The sequence below is a fragment of the Coffea eugenioides genome, chromosome 11, assembly GCF_003713205.1.
Source record: "Coffea eugenioides isolate CCC68of chromosome 11, Ceug_1.0, whole genome shotgun sequence".
In the NCBI taxonomy this organism is placed as follows: domain Eukaryota; kingdom Viridiplantae; phylum Streptophyta; class Magnoliopsida; order Gentianales; family Rubiaceae; genus Coffea; species Coffea eugenioides.
The window spans coordinates 3024629-3042800 of NC_040045.1; the positions used below are offsets into that span (position 1 = coordinate 3024629).

At 41.6% G+C, this 18172-nt stretch overlaps 1 protein-coding gene across 1 annotated transcript; it reads right to left on the reverse strand.

Annotated features, from left to right (window-relative positions):
- Positions 1-12871: 12871 nt before the first annotated feature.
- On the reverse strand, positions 12872-14068 carry LOC113751824. The gene has a single exon (XM_027295976.1). The coding sequence runs from the start codon at positions 14066-14068 to the stop codon at positions 12872-12874; it is 1197 nt and encodes a 398-aa protein (XP_027151777.1).
- Positions 14069-18172: the final 4104 nt, after the last annotated feature.

Sequence of the window (18172 nt, forward strand, 5' to 3'; positions counted from 1 at the left end):
GGCGGATAAAATCATCCTCACGTCTCTCTTGTACAATGGGAGGTAAATATTTTTCATTAAATTCTCGTGTAAAGTTAACCCATGTCCAAGGGGTCTGGTCCCGCTCCCACTTGGCTCTAATGATATTCCACCAGGCTCGGGCGGCCCCTTCAAAATGAAAAACAGCAAATGATATCTGCCGCTCATCCGAATACCTAAGCGCAGCAAATATATCTAACATACGGTCCATCCAACTCTCTGCTAGGTCAGGATTAGGTCCACTTATAAACTTTGGAGGTGCAAATTTTTGGAATCGTTCTAAATCCCGGTCCTCTCCCTCGTGATTGCCTGGATTATTTCCAGGGTTTCCTGTAGTATTCCCATGGTCCTGACCCTGCTGGTCAACCATTCGTTCTAACAGGTCAGCCATCCGCTGAATGGCTGTAGCTACTTGATCCGGCTCATGTTCATGTTCCCTTTCAGGGTTTCGTCCTCGCCCTCTACCTCTATCTCGAGTACCGGAGGCCATATAGGTGCAAAAGTTTATAAATCCAAACATAACGTGTACTTAGTCTTCAAACTAGAAACAAAATAAAAACACAAAGCAAATGCACCAAAGGCACGCAAAGGTAAGCGCAGAAGATAATACTCGAATATATACCTTTATTTACAAAGTCACACCAAAAGATATACAAATTATCCGACCTCCAGTCGGTACAAAACCCAGTATACACACGAGCACTCAGGCTCCAAAAATCTAGTCAGTCACCCAGATAACAAAAGAAATTAGCTAGAAATTAGCCACGCCAGTTTGAACAAAGTAATCCGCCAGCTAATCAAAAATACAAAAGCGACCCTAAACGCCTCCCCTAGGGCCCCGGTTCCCAATGGAATCTGAAGTATCTACCTCGCCTATCTGCTCTGGGCCAGCAGCTCGTGGGGGTGCCTCCGCGGCCATATCTAGTAAGATCTCGCAATCAAATGTAATACTCCGGGCCCTCTCCCTAAGCTGCCTCTTCAAAGCGAAGAGGTGCTGGTGTGTGTCTCGGAGGTCCCGCTCCAAGTCCCTAATACGCAACGCCTGCCCGTGGCTAAACTCCCTAGCCTCCTCCAGCTGTGCCCTCAAAGTCTCGACCGTCCTGCCTAGGTGGTGACGCTCGTCATCCACAGTGTAGACACCAAATTTTTAAGAAATTTTTTGTTATTATTTCTATTTTTGATTAATTTCATTTTTATTTTTATTTTTATTTTTTAAGTCATTTTATCATTTAATTAAACTTTAATCATTTAATTTTTTTAATGTTAGGGGTTTTACTTTCTCTTATTTTTATTTTTTATTTTTGCACATAAGCCTATTTTTGGAGCATGAGATCTTAGCCTTTCATCTTAGGTTTAGTTTTTCTTTAGGGTGCCTTAAAAATAGAAACAGCCGCAACAGAGAGGGGGGTTACGGACCAAAGGAGGGAAGACTAAGAAATAGAGAGAATGGAAAAAAAGCAGACGGGGAGGTTGGTAAAGGCTTCTGGCAAAATGAAAACAGGGGGGCTTCGTCTAAGCTAAGGCAGCCGCAAGAGAGAAACGGGGGAGGTTTTCCGTCGGAGGGAATCAACAAAAACAAAAAGCTAGAAAGAAAGAAAGAAAAACAGAGGGGGTTTGGGAAGTGGCGAGTGAGAAAAACAGAGATGGGAAATACGATGAGCGTTCATTCCCCAACCCTGATTCATCCACCCCTTGACGTTGACGCCGACACCGAAGATGGGAAAATTCTGTTGGGGGAGCCGCCACTCAATCTAAGCTTCCGTCAAACTCCTGGCCTGCCAAGTTGAGTTAGCAAAGAAAACAGAGAGCTAGACGGAAAGGAAAAAGCAGAAAGGGCCGGCGAAGGAGTTGAAATCGAAGGCCGGGCAGGAGAAGATACTGGCAGAGAAGACAACGAGTTGAAGCTGGAAAAACATAAGGAAGCCATAAGTGAAGGAACCACCGCCTCTCATGGCCGTCGCCCCTCGCTGATTCGACCATCGTTGCCGGTAGCATCTCCCAAGCAAGAATCCTGTAAGTTTTCTTTTTAAATTTCAGTTCTTCTGAAGCCCCTAAGCATGGTTGCCGTGACTATACTTGTCGCAATTCCCTTTTTCTGATGGCTCACAATTTTCTGGTCGTACATGCTTTGTGGTTTGATTAGAAATGGAATTTGTGTTTGATAAATTTTGAGGCCAGCCGCGACCTCACCTGAGTAGGAAATCGATAGAATTTTGATGCCTACGTGCTGTTTGGAGAAATGCCTGATAGAAAGCTTTGAATTAACACAGCAATAATTAATGCCTTCATCTCTGTTCTGTTTGTTATCCGCCCTATGGTAGGAATTTGGTTTCCATTTGGAATTGGGAATGGTCGAGTTTCTTTGTATGGATTCATGCTCGATGTTTTGTTTTGGAAAGGGTCAGAGTTGAAAATCTTGTTGTTTTGTCCATGAAAGAAAGCTGAAATGGAAACTGACATTCAGGTTGTGTGGAAAGGATGATTATTTGTCCAAATTGCCAGAATTTTGCTGCTTTCGTTGTGTTTTTGCACCCTCTCGATGAGTCTCTGTAGCTTGCATCTTGGCTAAGTTTCAATGATTAGAGCTGTAAGGTCTTGTTGTTTTAGTTTGAATGCTTGATGTATGATTGGACTATGTTTGTGTCTGGCATGAATTTCATAAGACGTGTTGCTGCAGAAAACGTCCTGATTACATGCTCTTCCATTTGGTTCGCTGATTGACCTTCAAGAGTTGTATCATACCCGTTGCGTCGAGTTTTGGAACTTAAAGTTTCTGTGAAGAAAAATCTTCCGCGAAGATCATGCATGAACAAATCTAAAAATTGCAACAGATTTCTGTCTGATTGCATCGTGGCCCAAAACTAAAAAATGTCAAATTGATTTGGCCCTTCAAAGTTTCAATTTGCTTTTTATATTTTTAGTGAGTTGTTGGGTGGATTAATTCTGAAATTATGATATGATTAGGTTTTAATGTTTCTTTTGGCTATCTTATTATTTTGATGGGTTTAACAAAATTAGTGGGGAATTGGATTAAGTTTATTTTTGATTGGGTCTTGATGGTGGTTTGTTTGTTTGAATTGGGTTTTGTTTTGTCTATTTCCTGGGTTAGTAGTTTGGGCTCGAAAGTTAAAGCCCATGCTTTTTGTTGGGTTTTACCTGATATAAGTGATAGGTTGGCCCAATCCCATTCACTTTGGTTTCTGTTGGGCTAGGGAGGTTTGGGCCCAAGCAAATAAATAAGATGGCCCATTCTCATTTGTTTTGGACTTTCGTGGGCTGGTAAGGGTTTTTGGCCCAAGGAAATAGAAAATAGCTCAATGGCCTGTTTTGTTAAAAAGCCTGATAACGAAATTTCATTCCAGCCCCTGACTTTCGAGTGTTTTCACTATGGCCCCAACAACTTTCAATTTCATTCAATTGGGTCCTTACTTTAATTGCAAATGAGTCCTTGAACTTTATTTTTCTTTAATTTTGGCCCCAAACTTTTGTCAATCTTTGCAATCAGGTCCTTTCTTCTCTTGACTTCTTAAATGTGGGTTGTTGATATGATTTAATTGATTCAAATTCATGCTTACATTTATCCTTTGTGATTATTTGTCAAATAAATTGGTACCCTAACCATTTTATTGTTTTGGAGGATGAATAAGTGACTTCACCTCGTTAGAGCTCCATTCCAAGGGAGGTACCCCCTATCTCGCACTTCTTACTTTGTATTCTCCTACGTGCTCCTACGTGTTATGTGAATATGCATGTCTATTTCGCTTTCCTTGCCTTTCCTTAATTCCTTGCATTTATTTCATTTATTTTTACTTTTATTTAAGTTATTCATTATGGGGTATGTGTACACCTCTTGGCTTGTAATAGATAGGGCTCGGAGAGCATCTGGTCCATTTCCCCTTCCCCTTGGTTGCTTGCTTTTGTTGCTACATGTTCATTTACTTTTGCTTTTTATTTAAATTATTCATTATGGGGTATGTGTACACCTCTTGGCTTGTAATAGATAGGGCTCGGAGAGCATCTGGTCCATTTCCCCTTCCCCTTGATTGCTTGCTTTTGTTGCTACATGTTTAATTGCTTTATTAGGCTCTTGCATCTAGTCGAGCATGCTAAATGTTACGTGCTACGTGTTTATGAGTATTTGGTATGTCTACTTGCTTTCCATAGTGTGGATGAATGGAATGGATGAATGTACGTCACCACACTAGTCCAACGCTAGCTGTGGCTTCTTTTATCGTTTCCACTAGTCTAATGCTAGTAGGAATTCATAGAAAGGGCTAGTCCAACGCTAGACCCAATAGGATTTTTCCTTTGTTTTTTCATTAATGCATTATTTGCCTGTTCACTACATATCATGCATTTTTCTTAGTTTTTTATCATTTGGCATGCTCCTCGAACCCCTTTTCCCCTCATTTTAGGTTTTGCATCTCATACTAGTTATAGGGTTCATTTGCCTGAAGAGTCCCCTTAAATATGGGATATAGACGAGTGTGGCTTTTTCTAAGCCTTAGCACGCTTATATTCCCTCTATCAAAGGGAAAATTGAGTCACGATTTAGCTCTCCCGTGCCCAATATGAATGCATTCCCTAGGGTCATGCACTTTAAATCCATCCTATCATTTTATATCTTCATTATACTTTCATTTTTACTCCCATTTGCACACGTGCACCTTTATATCCCTTCACTTGCACACGAGCACTTTTTCATTTGCACCCCAACACTTTCACACTCTTCTAAATTGCACATATGCATTTTGCCCACTAGCACTTGGAGTATATTTTTTACATTCAAGGACATTTTCTTTGCACACTTCCACTCACACTATTGTTTTTATTACTTTTTCACACAAACTCACATTTTCACATGGCATGCATTCCACTCATTTTTACGTCATTTAGGATTATGTGTGACCTCTCCAAAGGATCATTATTGGGCTTCACAATTAATGTGATTGGCACCACTCAACCTTTGAAGAGAAATTTCCCCCATGTCCCCCTAGGTCTAGGTTTTTGCATTCATATAGACATATCCAACACGCGATACATACCTTGGGTAGAAAAATTAGGAAAAGTTGGGTTAAGTCACGCAACTAGCCTTGGCTAGGGTGAGGGAGTGCCTTAGGCCTTGCCTTTGCCTTCTCCCTCATCAAATGTGACCCCCGATCCCTCTTTTTGGTTACGTAGACCCAAAAGTTCTCTAAAAGGGTTTATTTACTTTTTTCATTCAAAAACAAAAAATCATTTTTGGGTGACTTGGTACACCCTAACTCTATACCAAGTGGCGACTCCATTTTCATTAAAAAACCCTTTTTTGAACTTTGTTTGGCCAAATCGTCGCATTCTTAAGTCCCATGGCCTTTTACTTTTCATTTCGCACACGTTCACATGTATATCATACACACTACTCACTCTCACACACACACACCACATCATTCAAAAAGTGGGGCGCGACACACAGCTAAGAAGACCTCGTCGGGATAGCCATATGTATACCAACACCCACAGGGTCGGCGCGACACCTGACCAAAGGGGGAATACAAAATGTAGAGCTCCCCAAACCTCCTCCGATATCGGATCACCCGCTTACGCATCACCCGGTCCTCCGGGCCCCTCGCACTAGGAGGTCTCAGTCTCGGTCCCACGCCGCTAGGTCTAACACCACTAGAACTGCCTGGTTCCATACCTACAAACATTAATTCGTTAGTTAGCCGGCATTTCAGTTTAAGATATATCATTCATCTTAAAGAGAATCACGTATTCCTATTGTCTATCACGCATGTCCCACAGTTGCCCAAGTCCTCCAGCCTAGGCGCTCTGATACCACCTGTGACGCCCCCGCTTCTCCCAAGGGCGAACCCTAGGGTATCGGCGGGACGCCTACCTACCTCGCGCCAAGACTCAAAATTTTAAAACAATAAAACTAGATAAACCCAAAAGCGTACTATTCACAATATATCTAACGCCAAAAGAGTTCTATTTCCAAAAGTAGCTATTCAAACCACCATTTACATTGTAACAACAATCAGCCGAAAGTGGACCCTAAGGTGGGTCCGTACACAAACTACCAAAACAAAAACAACCATCTTAATTGTCCAACTATTACAAGCAAACCTAGCTATAATAGTGAATGTGCCAAGGAGTTCCCCGCGTCGTCCCCTGCTAAGAAAAATAAAGGAAACGGGGTAAGCTAGAAACTTAATAAGTAGACAGGGGTAAAAACGTAAATTTTATATTCGAATGAACATGTAAATCCCAATATTTCACATCAATACAGAAATGTAACATCACAAAGGTAGGATACGGGTTGGCTCCAAAGCCAAGTCGTTCGTCAGGCGTGACCTCCTGCCGACACTCCGTCGACCACATATAAGGTCCGTAGAACTCCACTTGTACTCCCACCTAACACCTTATCACTCTCACTGGCCAGTCACCTCACAAACTTGCTCGAGCGAACGAAATCACAAACTTGAGTTTGAGTCACAAGCTCGGGTCACAAACTTGGTTCACAACCAGAACCTACGAACTTGATGACCTCAGACTAGGTTGGATTGGTTTCGACCAAGCCCCGGCCGGCTAGAATAGTCCATCCAGGTCTTGAGATCGGTCCCACAACTTCAACATATTTCACGAACTCACGAAAGTCACCCTGAGCTCCAAGCTCAAGGGGTTCGAACCCAAAATAGTTCATTTAAACATATCATGTATAAATATGCACGTAAATTAGGGTTTAGATCGAGTGCGATAAAGTACACCCTCGCCTAGGTACCCTTTCATTCTCTCTAAACACATAAGAAAGTTATATACAAAATGGCCCGAATACTTACTCAAAATACAAAAGTAGTACAAGAGCAGAAATCACTTCGTGCGTGTTAGCTAGTAGTAGGCCCCACCAGCTCCGCCTAACTCACCACGGTCTGAAATAGAAGATTACATCTCATTATATCACAAACGGCCACTAACATGCCCAAAACAAGCAAAACGGCAAAATCGCCACATGCAAGTGCGGAAACGGCAAAATGGGTACACGCGAGCGCGCGGAACGGCAAATGGAAACGGCCAAATCTGCCATCTCAAACCGTTTTGATCAAAAGTTAGGCTAAGAATGTCGAATTAAGGTGGGTAAGACACCGTTTCGAAGCTACGAGGAAGGGCTACAACTTTCATTTAGACATCTCAACCCAGATCTCAATAGGTATTCGTAAAAAATGCACAAATTAGGTCCAACCATTTCATTTCAGTTTACCAAACAGGCCCTGTTTGAAAGACCGTAACTCACGACTCAGAAATCAGAATCAAGAAATTCCAGAGGTGTTATAAAGCTAAGACATAAGGTTATAACTTTCATGTTTGGACCAAAAGCTGAATCAATACAGAGCATGGAGGAAAATGGGTCCAAACATTCCTGTCAGAACTGTCCAAATTCGAAGGCAGTTCTGACAACCGATCTTGTTTTAGTCATAACTGTAACTACGGGACTCGGATTTAGATGAACTTTATACCGTTTCGAAGCTAAGACCAAGATATACATTTCTTATGAAGAGGTCAACACCCAGTTTGTGACGACCCCACTTCTCCCAAGGGCGAACCCAAGGGTATCGGCGGGCCGCCTGCCTAGCTCGCGCCAGGACTCAAAACTTAAAGCTAATAAAACTCTTCTAAGCCACAAGAACACGATTCATAATATATACATCCACCAAAAGTCTATTTACATCTTCAAAAGCATCAAGCCAAACCGCTCTAATATACTATAACAATAACCAGCAAAAGGTAGACCCTAAGAAGGGTCCTTATACAAACCACCAAAACAAAAACAAACATCCTAACTGTTCAACTATTACAAGCCAATCTACCTATACTAGTATACGAGCCAAAAGTCCCCGCGTCGGCCCCTGCTAAGGAAAACAAAAGGAAAGGGGTAAGCTATATGCTTAGTAAGTAAACAGGGGCGAAAGCATAAATTCACGTAGCAACAATTACACAATAAGAGTAAAGCAAAAGCAGAAAAGAACAACATCATATAATAAGGATACGGGTGGCTCCAAAGCCAATTCATTTGCCATGTATGAGCTCCTGCCGACACTCCGTCGACCACACTCAATGGTCCGTAGAACTTCACTTATACACCCACCGACACCTTATCACCCTCACTGGCCAGTCACCTCACAAACTTGCCCGGGCGAACGAAATCACAAACTTGAGCTTGAGTCACAAGCTCGGGTCACAAACTTGGTCACCTTCTCGGTGAACCGGATTCACAAAATTGGTTCATAACATGAACCTACAAACTTGGTGACCTCAGACTAGGTTGGACTGACTTCGACCAAGCCCTAACCGGCTCGAATAGTCCAAACAGGTCTTAGATCGGGCCCACGAACTCACAAACTTTGCAAACTTCACAAACTTTACTCGAAAGTCGCCCCGAGCCACAAGCTCAAGGGTTTTGGTTCCAAAAGGTTCATATACATATGCCAAGTACAATTATACATTCAAATTAGGGTTTAGGTCGAGTGCGATAAAGTACACCCTCGCCTAAGTACCCTTTTCACATATCTCAAACACATAGCCAAGAAAACACATCAAACTGGCCTGAATACTTACTCAAAATACCAAAAGTAGTACGAAAGCAAAATCGCTTCGCGCGTTCGCTAGTAGTGGGCCCCACCGGCTCCGCCTAGCTCACCGCTGTCTGAAATAGAAGATTTTATCACAAACGGCCACTAACATGCCCAAAACAAGCAAAACGGCAAAACGACACGCGCGCACGTAAATATGACGGACGGAAACGGAAACGGCAGATTTGATACTCATTTCTAGTTTACCCATAAGTTGAGCTACGAATATCGGATTAAGGCGTATGAGATGCCAAATCGAAGCTTAAAGGATGAACAACAACTGTTATGAAGACATCCAGAACTGAAACTGGAGGCTTCAGTCCCAAATGACCAAACACAATCACTTACGAAATCTGGCCAATGCACAAATGGTCAGTTTTGAGTGCAAACTGTTTTCTATGCTACACATGGGCAAAAGAGCTGAAAATTGGCAGTTAGATAGTTCATTCCAAATGGAACAACTTTCATGAAGGTCGGCAATCCAAATTCGGAACGGAAATTGGTCATCAAGACCAAAACAGATCTGACCAGAAAATGGTCATCTTCACGGCCAGGCCTTATTTGCTCGGCTCTATCTCAGGTTTTATAAATCCGATTCATGAAATTCCAAGGGCGTTAGAAAGCTCTGATATAAGGCTATAAGTTTGGTGTTTTGGTCGCAAGCCCAAACAGCTTGTAACCCAGTCAAATGTGAAGCCAAAGTTCCAGTCATAAACTGTCCAAAAACGTAACAGAATTTGACGGTCAAAACAGGTCTGAGTATTTCGTTTATAGCTCAGGATATACTAATCCGTTTAACCTGAAAATTTACAGGGATATCCGGGACTTAAGGGGCTACAATGTTGAAGAAGGAAACTTTGTCCAATTTTGAATGTAACAAGGTCAAAAATGCAAGACACTATACCAGAATTGCAAAACAGGATCACAAACCGTATTTGACCTTAATATGCGGTAATGGCACCAAATTCACTACGGTTATCGGATGGGGGTGTAAGACCCACCGTTTCGAAGCTAAGAAACAGGGTTACAATATTGGAGAAGGCCACTCAATCCAGTTCCTAGCACAACTAGGTCAAATGTGCCAAATACTAAACCAGATTCACCAAAACAGGTTTGCAAAACGCAGAAAACTGTAATCGATATAACTCAGTCCATACAAGTCCAAATGCCGAAATTCCAAAGGCATATGTTAGCTAAGACATCCAGTTACATTTCATCAGAAGACACCAACTTCAAAATCCAAACCAATTCCAGTCAAAACAGACAATTACTATCGCAGTTCGGACATTCTGTTCACCAAAAACAGCAACAGTAAAAACGGAATAACTCACTCTATACTACTCCAAATGCCCTGAAATTTTGCAGGCACTTCAAACTCATCAATACCTACAACTTTCATGTTTTGAACAAAGTCCAATTCGGCCTCTAGCTATGACCTAAAATTTCGGACAGAATGTTCAACCAAGAACCCTAATTTTCCAGAAATTCTTCCAAATTCAAAATTGATTGCATTTATCAACAATTCACACCTACAAGAGTCATTTTAAACCATTACCATTCATCATACAAGACCACAACATCCCATTCATATTAAACCAGCAAATTCATCATAAAATGGAAAACCTCACCAAAACTCTTCAAATCAAGAAATAAATCATATATTCTAACACTTATGCCACTTCTAAGCATAATATAACCATCATTAGGTGTAGTAGAGGTTCAAGCATCACTTACCTAAGAACAAGAGATGTAGAGAGGTGTTGGACACTTAGCTCTTCAAACAAACTTCACTACAACCCTTACTAGCACTAGAAGATAGGATTTTATGGAGTGAAATCTAGTCTAAGCTTTTGTTTATAGAAGATTGAAGCTTATGGAAGCTTGAAAGTTGGTGGAATTTCCTTCTTCTTTGCAAGGAGAGAGCCGGCCACAAGGAAGAGAAAAATGGTGAATTTTGGGCATTTTTTTGATATTTAATCCTTTGGTCAAAAAAGTCAAGAAAGTAAATAGTAATTCTTAAAGTCCAACCAATAGGAAAGTGACACTTGTCACCTCCATTAATGCCTTCTTATCTTTCTTTTCTCTCTCACATCAATCACTTCACACACACTACTTATCTCTTAACACCCGATAAATTTTACACAGTATCCAAAACTTAACCTTATTGGCCGAATTTTTCCGAACTTTTCGCACTAGTGGGTCCCATATCCGATATACGTTCTTAATTTCTCAAAAACTAACTAATACTAGAAAAATCATCTAAAAACTCTATTTACTCAATAAAAATTATCTGGGGAATTTTCTAATAAAGAAAATGTAGAAAAACGGGTTTTCAATCTTAACCGGAACTTAGGGTTTAAATCTTAATCCCTACTTAGGGTTTTCGAAATACTCCCAAAACCAAACGTTACCGCCCAATTAATGAATATCTCGACGTAGAACGAACTGGGGCCTCACACAGTTCATATGTTATCAAAACGGACAGAACATAGTCAAAGGCTAAAACAAGAAACACGGCAGAATGCTGAGTTTAGAATAGATGCGAATATTTTGGCCATAACTCAGGCTACATAGATCCGTTTGAGGTGTTCTTGATGGCGTTGAAAATCTAAGACAGATTACTGAAACTTTCATGTTTTGGCAAATGGCTAAATCTGCACGGATTATATTGAATCAATACAACCAAATAGATGAATTGTCTAAAACGGAACACTGGAATGCATCCTAGGGCAGTGAGAGTATTTTGGTCTTTTTACAGGTTACGTTGCTCCGATTGGGCTAGAATTTCGTAGGCAATTATAAAACACCATTCTCTACAACTTTCATGTTTTATGCAAAGCCTAATTCGGCCTCTAACCACACGAACTGGAACCGGACAGAACTGGGTGAAATTTTTCCAGAAATCTGGAATTTTTGGTTTCAATGATAACTTTCTTCATTTCTTGCTTCACTTGTTACCAAAACCCCCTATATAATCTTGGATACAACATATATTAACCATACATCAAGTATAGGCAGCAATCCATCAAACCCTAATTCATGTAACTAAAAGGAAAAACACCCAAAACATGATAACAACCATCATTCACCACAAATTTGAGATGCTAAGCTAATTTAAACAAGATCAAAAGTAAGAAATGGGGAAATCATCATCCTTACCTTGCTTAAGTGTTTACCAAGAGCAACCCTAGCTTCCCCTTCAGAATTTCACCAACACCTCACTAAATATACACTCAAGGATAGCTTTAATCGGTTTAGTTTTCTTTCTTTCTCACTTGGTGGCTAGATTCAAGAAGAAATGGAGCAACTTTCCCTTGATGTTTTTTTCCTCTCTCTCTCTCTCGGCCAGCAGCAGAAAAATGGAGTGAAAATGAAGCCAAATAGATGATAAGAAGGTTGGAATTTGTCTTGGTCAAGGAGCCATGAGAAGCCAACACTTGTCACCACCCAAGCCAACCAAAATTTCTTTATCTTTCCTTGCAATTTTAGCCCTAAATTTCGGTCAAAGCTAGCTGGAAATAAGGAGATATTTTGCTCAAGTATTAATGAGCTCATGTGGTAAGAAAATGCTGGTCAAGTGGTGCGGTGAATCGGTAGTACGCGGTACCCGACGGTTCGCGCCGTTTTTCCTTAAATCACACGTACTAGGGTTTTTACATCCTATTCACTAACTTTTTATCATTGCTCCTACTCACCTATTATTTCTCACCTAAAAGTCACTCTTAAACACCAAATTTGATCCTTTCTCCTTACCGGATAATTACACTACGGATACACGTGAAAATCCTAACTTGCTCCAACTTGAAAACGAAGAGTGAAACCCTACTTTCTAGGTTCATTTGCACTTATTGTGGAATGATTGGGTAGTATTAAGGGTTTTAAACCCAACTTAGAATTCTAACAAATCGTATCGCTAGAAACGTTTCTAGTTTAGGGTTTTCCGAACTTTTAAACTCACTTTAAGCACCACCCGAACTTATAATTAATACAACTAGGGTTTCAATCCTAACCCCAACTTAGGGTTTTCGAAGTATTCCCAAAATCAAATGTTACCGCACAAATAATAAATATAACCTAATATCAACTTAAGAACGGACTGGGGCCTCACAACCTCCCCCACTTAGAACAATTTCGTTCTCGAAATTGATACCTTTGTTCGTGAACCATAAATGCAGGGTTTACAAAAGTACGTTTCCTCAGGGTCTATTAACTAATTGCGGTGCGCCGATAGGATAGGGCGTACCTTAGATGCCCGCCAGATGGTCAGTGACCTCCTGTTGACTCATTGCATAGACTCTAGTTGGTCCTCTGGGTCGATTTTCCCCTACACTCGACGGCTTAGCTGCGGTCCCTTCAGTCGGTGGCTTAGGTCTTTCTTTTTGCATCTTAGGGCATTGGGCAATCAAATGTTCTGCACTACCACATTTATAGCATTTTCGGATCGAACTGTTCTTCCAACAGTTTTCGTCGATGTGATTGGCCCCGCAGAAGCCACAGGTTGGCTTAATGCCCGCACTTGACCCTCCACGCTGGGCACTCCTCTGGGGCTCTTGCCCTACTCGACCTCTCCCAAAATTACCCTGGTTTAGGGTTCCTGCGGGTCGGGGACCATCTGTTCCTCGACCCCTCTTAGAAGGTAGCTCACTTTGCGAACTCTGTCCAGTCACAAAATTGCTCGAATCGGGTTGTCTCCTTTTCCGATCATGAAAGGCTTTTACATGTCCCCTAACTGTCTCAATCCGCTGAGTTTTTTCTAGCGCCTGGCTAAACGTGTCCAACTGAGCAGCTGCTAGTGCCTCATGGATCTCCACATTTAAGCCTTGGACAAAGCGGCGAATTCGCTTTTGCTCCGTTAGCACCAATTCCGGAGCGAAGCGAGAGAGTTTTGTAAATTGAGTTTCATACTCCGCCACACTGGATGCCCCTTGGTGCAGGCGGATAAAATCATCCTCACGTCTCTCTTGTACAATGGGAGGTAAATATTTTTCATTAAATTCTCGTGTAAAGTTAACCCATGTCCAAGGGGTCTGGTCCCGCTCCCACTTGGCTCTAATGATATTCCACCAGGCTCGGGCGGCCCCTTCAAAATGAAAAACAGCAAATGATATCTGCCGCTCATCCGAATACCTAAGCGCAGCAAATATATCTAACATACGGTCCATCCAACTCTCTGCTAGGTCAGGATTAGGTCCACTTATAAACTTTGGAGGTGCAAATTTTTGGAATCGTTCTAAATCCCGGTCCTCTCCCTCGTGATTGCCTGGATTATTTCCAGGGTTTCCTGTAGTATTCCCATGGTCCTGACCCTGCTGGTCAACCATTCGTTCTAACAGGTCAGCCATCCGCTGAATGGCTGTAGCTACTTGATCCGGCTCATGTTCATGTTCCCTTTCAGGGTTTCGTCCTCGCCCTCTACCTCTATCTCGAGTACCGGAGGCCATATAGGTGCAAAAGTTTATAAATCCAAACATAACGTGTACTTAGTCTTCAAACTAGAAACAAAATAAAAACACAAAGCAAATGCACCAAAGGCACGCAAAGGTAAGCGCAGAAGATAATACTCGAATATATACCTTTATTTACAAAGTCACACCAAAAGATATACAAATTATCCGACCTCCAGTCGGTACAAAACCCAGTATACACACGAGCACTCAGGCTCCAAAAATCTAGTCAGTCACCCAGATAACAAAAGAAATTAGCTAGAAATTAGCCACGCCAGTTTGAACAAAGTAATCCGCCAGCTAATCAAAAATACAAAAGCGACCCTAAACGCCTCCCCTAGGGCCCCGGTTCCCAATGGAATCTGAAGTATCTACCTCGCCTATCTGCTCTGGGCCAGCAGCTCGTGGGGGTGCCTCCGCGGCCATATCTAGTAAGATCTCGCAATCAAATGTAATACTCCGGGCCCTCTCCCTAAGCTGCCTCTTCAAAGCGAAGAGGTGCTGGTGTGTGTCTCGGAGGTCCCGCTCCAAGTCCCTAATACGCAACGCCTGCCCGTGGCTAAACTCCCTAGCCTCCTCCAGCTGTGCCCTCAAAGTCTCGACCGTCCTGCCTAGGTGGTGACGCTCGTCATCCACTGCTAAGATGACCTAGTCGGGATAGCCATATGTATACCAACACCCACAGGGTCGGCGCGACACCTGACCAAAGGGGGATTACAAAATGTAGGGCTCCCCAAACATCCTCCGATATCGGATCACCCGCTTACGCATCCCCCGGTCCTCCGGGCCCCTCGCACTAGGAGGTCTCGGTCCCGGTCCCACGCCGCTAGGTCCAACACCACTAGAACTGCCTGGTTCCATACCTACAAACATTAATTCGTTAGTTAGCCGGCATTTCAGTTTAAGATATATCATTCATCTTAAAGAGAATCACGTATTCCTAATGCCTATCACGCATGTCCCACAGTTGCCCAAGTCCTCTAACCTAGGCGCTCTGATACCACCTGTGACGCCCCCGCTTCTCCCAAGGGCGAACCCTAGGGTATCGGCGGGACGCCTGCCTAGCTCGCGCCAAGACTCAAAATTTTAAAACAATAAAACTAGATAAACCCAAAAGCGTACTATTCACAATATATCTAACGCCAAAAGAGTTCTATTTACATTTCCAAAAGTAGCTATTCCAACCACCATTTACATTGTAACAACAATTAGCCGAAAGTGGACCCTGTAGACACCAAATTTTTGGTGTAATTTCATTTTTTAGTTTTTTTATTTGTCATGTTCATTTTTAGTTTTTAGTTTCCAGTTTTATTTTTATTTTTAAGTTTTATCATAGAATTTGCTGAAAAAAGAAAAAAAAGAAAAAAAAAGCATTCAAAAAATATATGTTTTAGTCATTTTGTTTTTATTCAATGCTTTCTTGAAAGAAAAATGAAAATGAAAAATCATAAAAAAGGAGAAAAGAGAAAAAAAGAAAAAAAAGCATTTTTTGTTTTTATTTATCTATTTTGGTCATTTCTACTTAATTTAAATTTTGTTTTTGTTTGGTTCATTTAGGGAAAAAAGGAAAAAAAGGAAAAATGTTGAAAATGGAAGATTGAAAGTGACATTTTGTTATTTCTAGTTTTATTTTTTGTTTATTCAATCCAATGTTAATTAAGTTATTTTTGTTATTATTATTATTAGTATTATTGTTATCAATTTTGTTTGATTAAATCGGTTAGTTGTTAAGTTAAAAAAAAAAAAAAAAAAAAAAAATTTAAAACCGCGGCATGCAGGCCGCGTTTCTACTCAGCTTGCAAAGAGGGGCTGGGCAGCTCCTTAAGCTGCAAATATGGTGGCAATGTTTTAAGGGTTTAGGAGGGGGGTTGATGATATATATAGCAAAAGAAAGGTAGCCGCAACAGGAGGTTTTTTTTGGGAGGAGAAATAACGGCTGAAAGCTAGAAAGAGAGAGGGGGATGGAGAGAAACAAGGACGGCTGAGCTTGGGAAGCAAAAACCGAGAGAGCCACAAACGAGGAGAGATAGAAACACAGCAAGGGAAAAGAAAGAGAGGCATCGGGGACAAGGAAAAATCAAGAGAGTCTGGGGAAGTGAGTGTAGCAGCTGCACATCTGAAAAGGAGGGGGACGGACGGGAGAAGAAAGAGTGAGAGATAGCCGAGAGAGAAAGGAGAATAGAAAAGGAAAAATCTGAAAAGAGAGGGAGCCTGTTGGCGGCTGAATGAAAGGAAGGCTGAGGGAGAGTGAAAGAGAGAGAGCCGAGTGAGGAAGAAACGAGAAGAGTGAAAAGAAATCTTGGGAAAGAAACGAAGGAAAGCAAAATTTTCTGCAGAGACTCTTAGAAAAGGCTGGATTTTCGTTACCTTGCGATGCGATTTTTTCCATCGGAGAGGTCTCTTCTGGAATACCTTAATTGATCTGGATAATCTCCGGTGTTTGGGGAAGAATCTTTGCATACAAAGCTCTTGGGAAAAACCGCTGGAACGCCTTTGAATCGAAGCCAAAACCTGCTGGAGTCGTAGCTCTTGTGTCGTCGGCGCCGAACGTATCTGCTTGTAGCTGCGGTGTTTGAGCTCCTATTCCCTCAAGCTTACAGCATCATCTCAACTTCCCAAAGCTTTTAAGGTGATGTAGTTTCACTTTGCTCTTGCCATTCAAGTTCAAATCTTGACCAAACTCATCCGAATCTAGCCTGCATATACCTTTTCCTCTGCTGCACTTTTCCTGCTTACCTTGTACGATGGCTTTTAAGGTTTTATGGCACGAAGTTAATAACCAAGATTGAATCTTGATGTTTGGGGGCTCCATAATCTTCATGTTTTGGTTTAAAACTTGAGGTTTTGCTTGGAGTTTTGTTACCTGGGATGGGTGTGAATTCCCTAGCAGCGAAATTGCAGAAATTTTGTTTCTGGTTTGGCACGATCTTTTTCCCTGAATTTTGTGTTTCAGTTTTAAGAATTTCATGTTGAAGCTGGGAAGAAGGTTTGAGGAGCCCTCTTACATGATCTTAGAATACTTTCGCACTTGAAGTTGCTCATAAAATCTGCTACGATTAGTTTAAAGACTTCAGTTTGTCACAGCAGCATGATCATCTATGCATTGATGCATTCTTTGCTGTTTTTCTTTTGTTTCCTCACTGCTAAGGTTAATGTTTGGGGCATGTGCATGCCTTTGGCAGATGAATGGGGAGTCCAATGCAGTGTTTCTGCCTTAAATCTACATGAACTCAAAGCTGCAGAAAATTCCGCAGCAAAGAACAAAAGGAATAGCATTTTCTGTTCTGTTTTCTCTTCCGTAGCTGCTCATCGAATGTCTACACTTGAGCTGCATGCGTAATCTGGTGTGGAGGGCAGGGAATGGAGTGATTTACTGTCGGGTTTGCATGTTTGGGGGGGCTAAAAAAGGAAAATTGAGCTAGTTATAATTAAATGCTTTGCTGAGTAATAGCATGTTAGGACTGCCGAACCCCTTTGCATAGATTTTTTCCAGCTTTGGCATGAATTTTCTTCTACGGTTGTGCTGGTTTGGATGTCCAAGTTGTGTGTTGTGTTGTTTAATCCAAAGCTTGGTCATTGGTTTGAGAGGTTTTGTGCAAAGCTTGAGTTAGTTTTCTGAAATTTGTGTGCGAAAAATGAAAATGCAGCAGGCCTATACTTTCATTTGCTGGAGCTCTAGTCTGATTGAAAGTTGTGTTTTAGCTGATATGTCATATGCACTTTCACACTAAGTGTCCTACTCTAATTCACACTAAGTGTCCTACTCTGACCACGTATCCTTGCTGCATTTTCTGGATGATTGCACCTAGGAATCTGCGGAAGAAAGTAAATGGCTTATGAACATAGGTAGATGTTTCTTCTGCTACCGCAGCATATGCTTCCCTCTTAGTCAGTCATTTGATCTCTAATGTTTCGTTGCTTTATTGGGTTTGGGGTAATCAAAATGTCTAGTTGCTAAGGAGTGCTGAGGTTTGATTTTAACTGTTTCTTTTGGTTGCTTGAACTGAAGTATGGAACTTGCGAGAGTTTCATTGACTGCCGAGAGTTTTATGTGTAGCAGAAGCTTGTTCCCTTTGTATTTGCATGAAAGCTTTGCATGAA

What these genes read in the sequence shown, in the direction of transcription:
- LOC113751824 (XM_027295976.1), bottom strand. Translation starts at nt 14,068, where the DNA reads ATGGCCTCCGGTACTCGAGATAGAGGTAGAGGGCGAGGACGAAACCCT.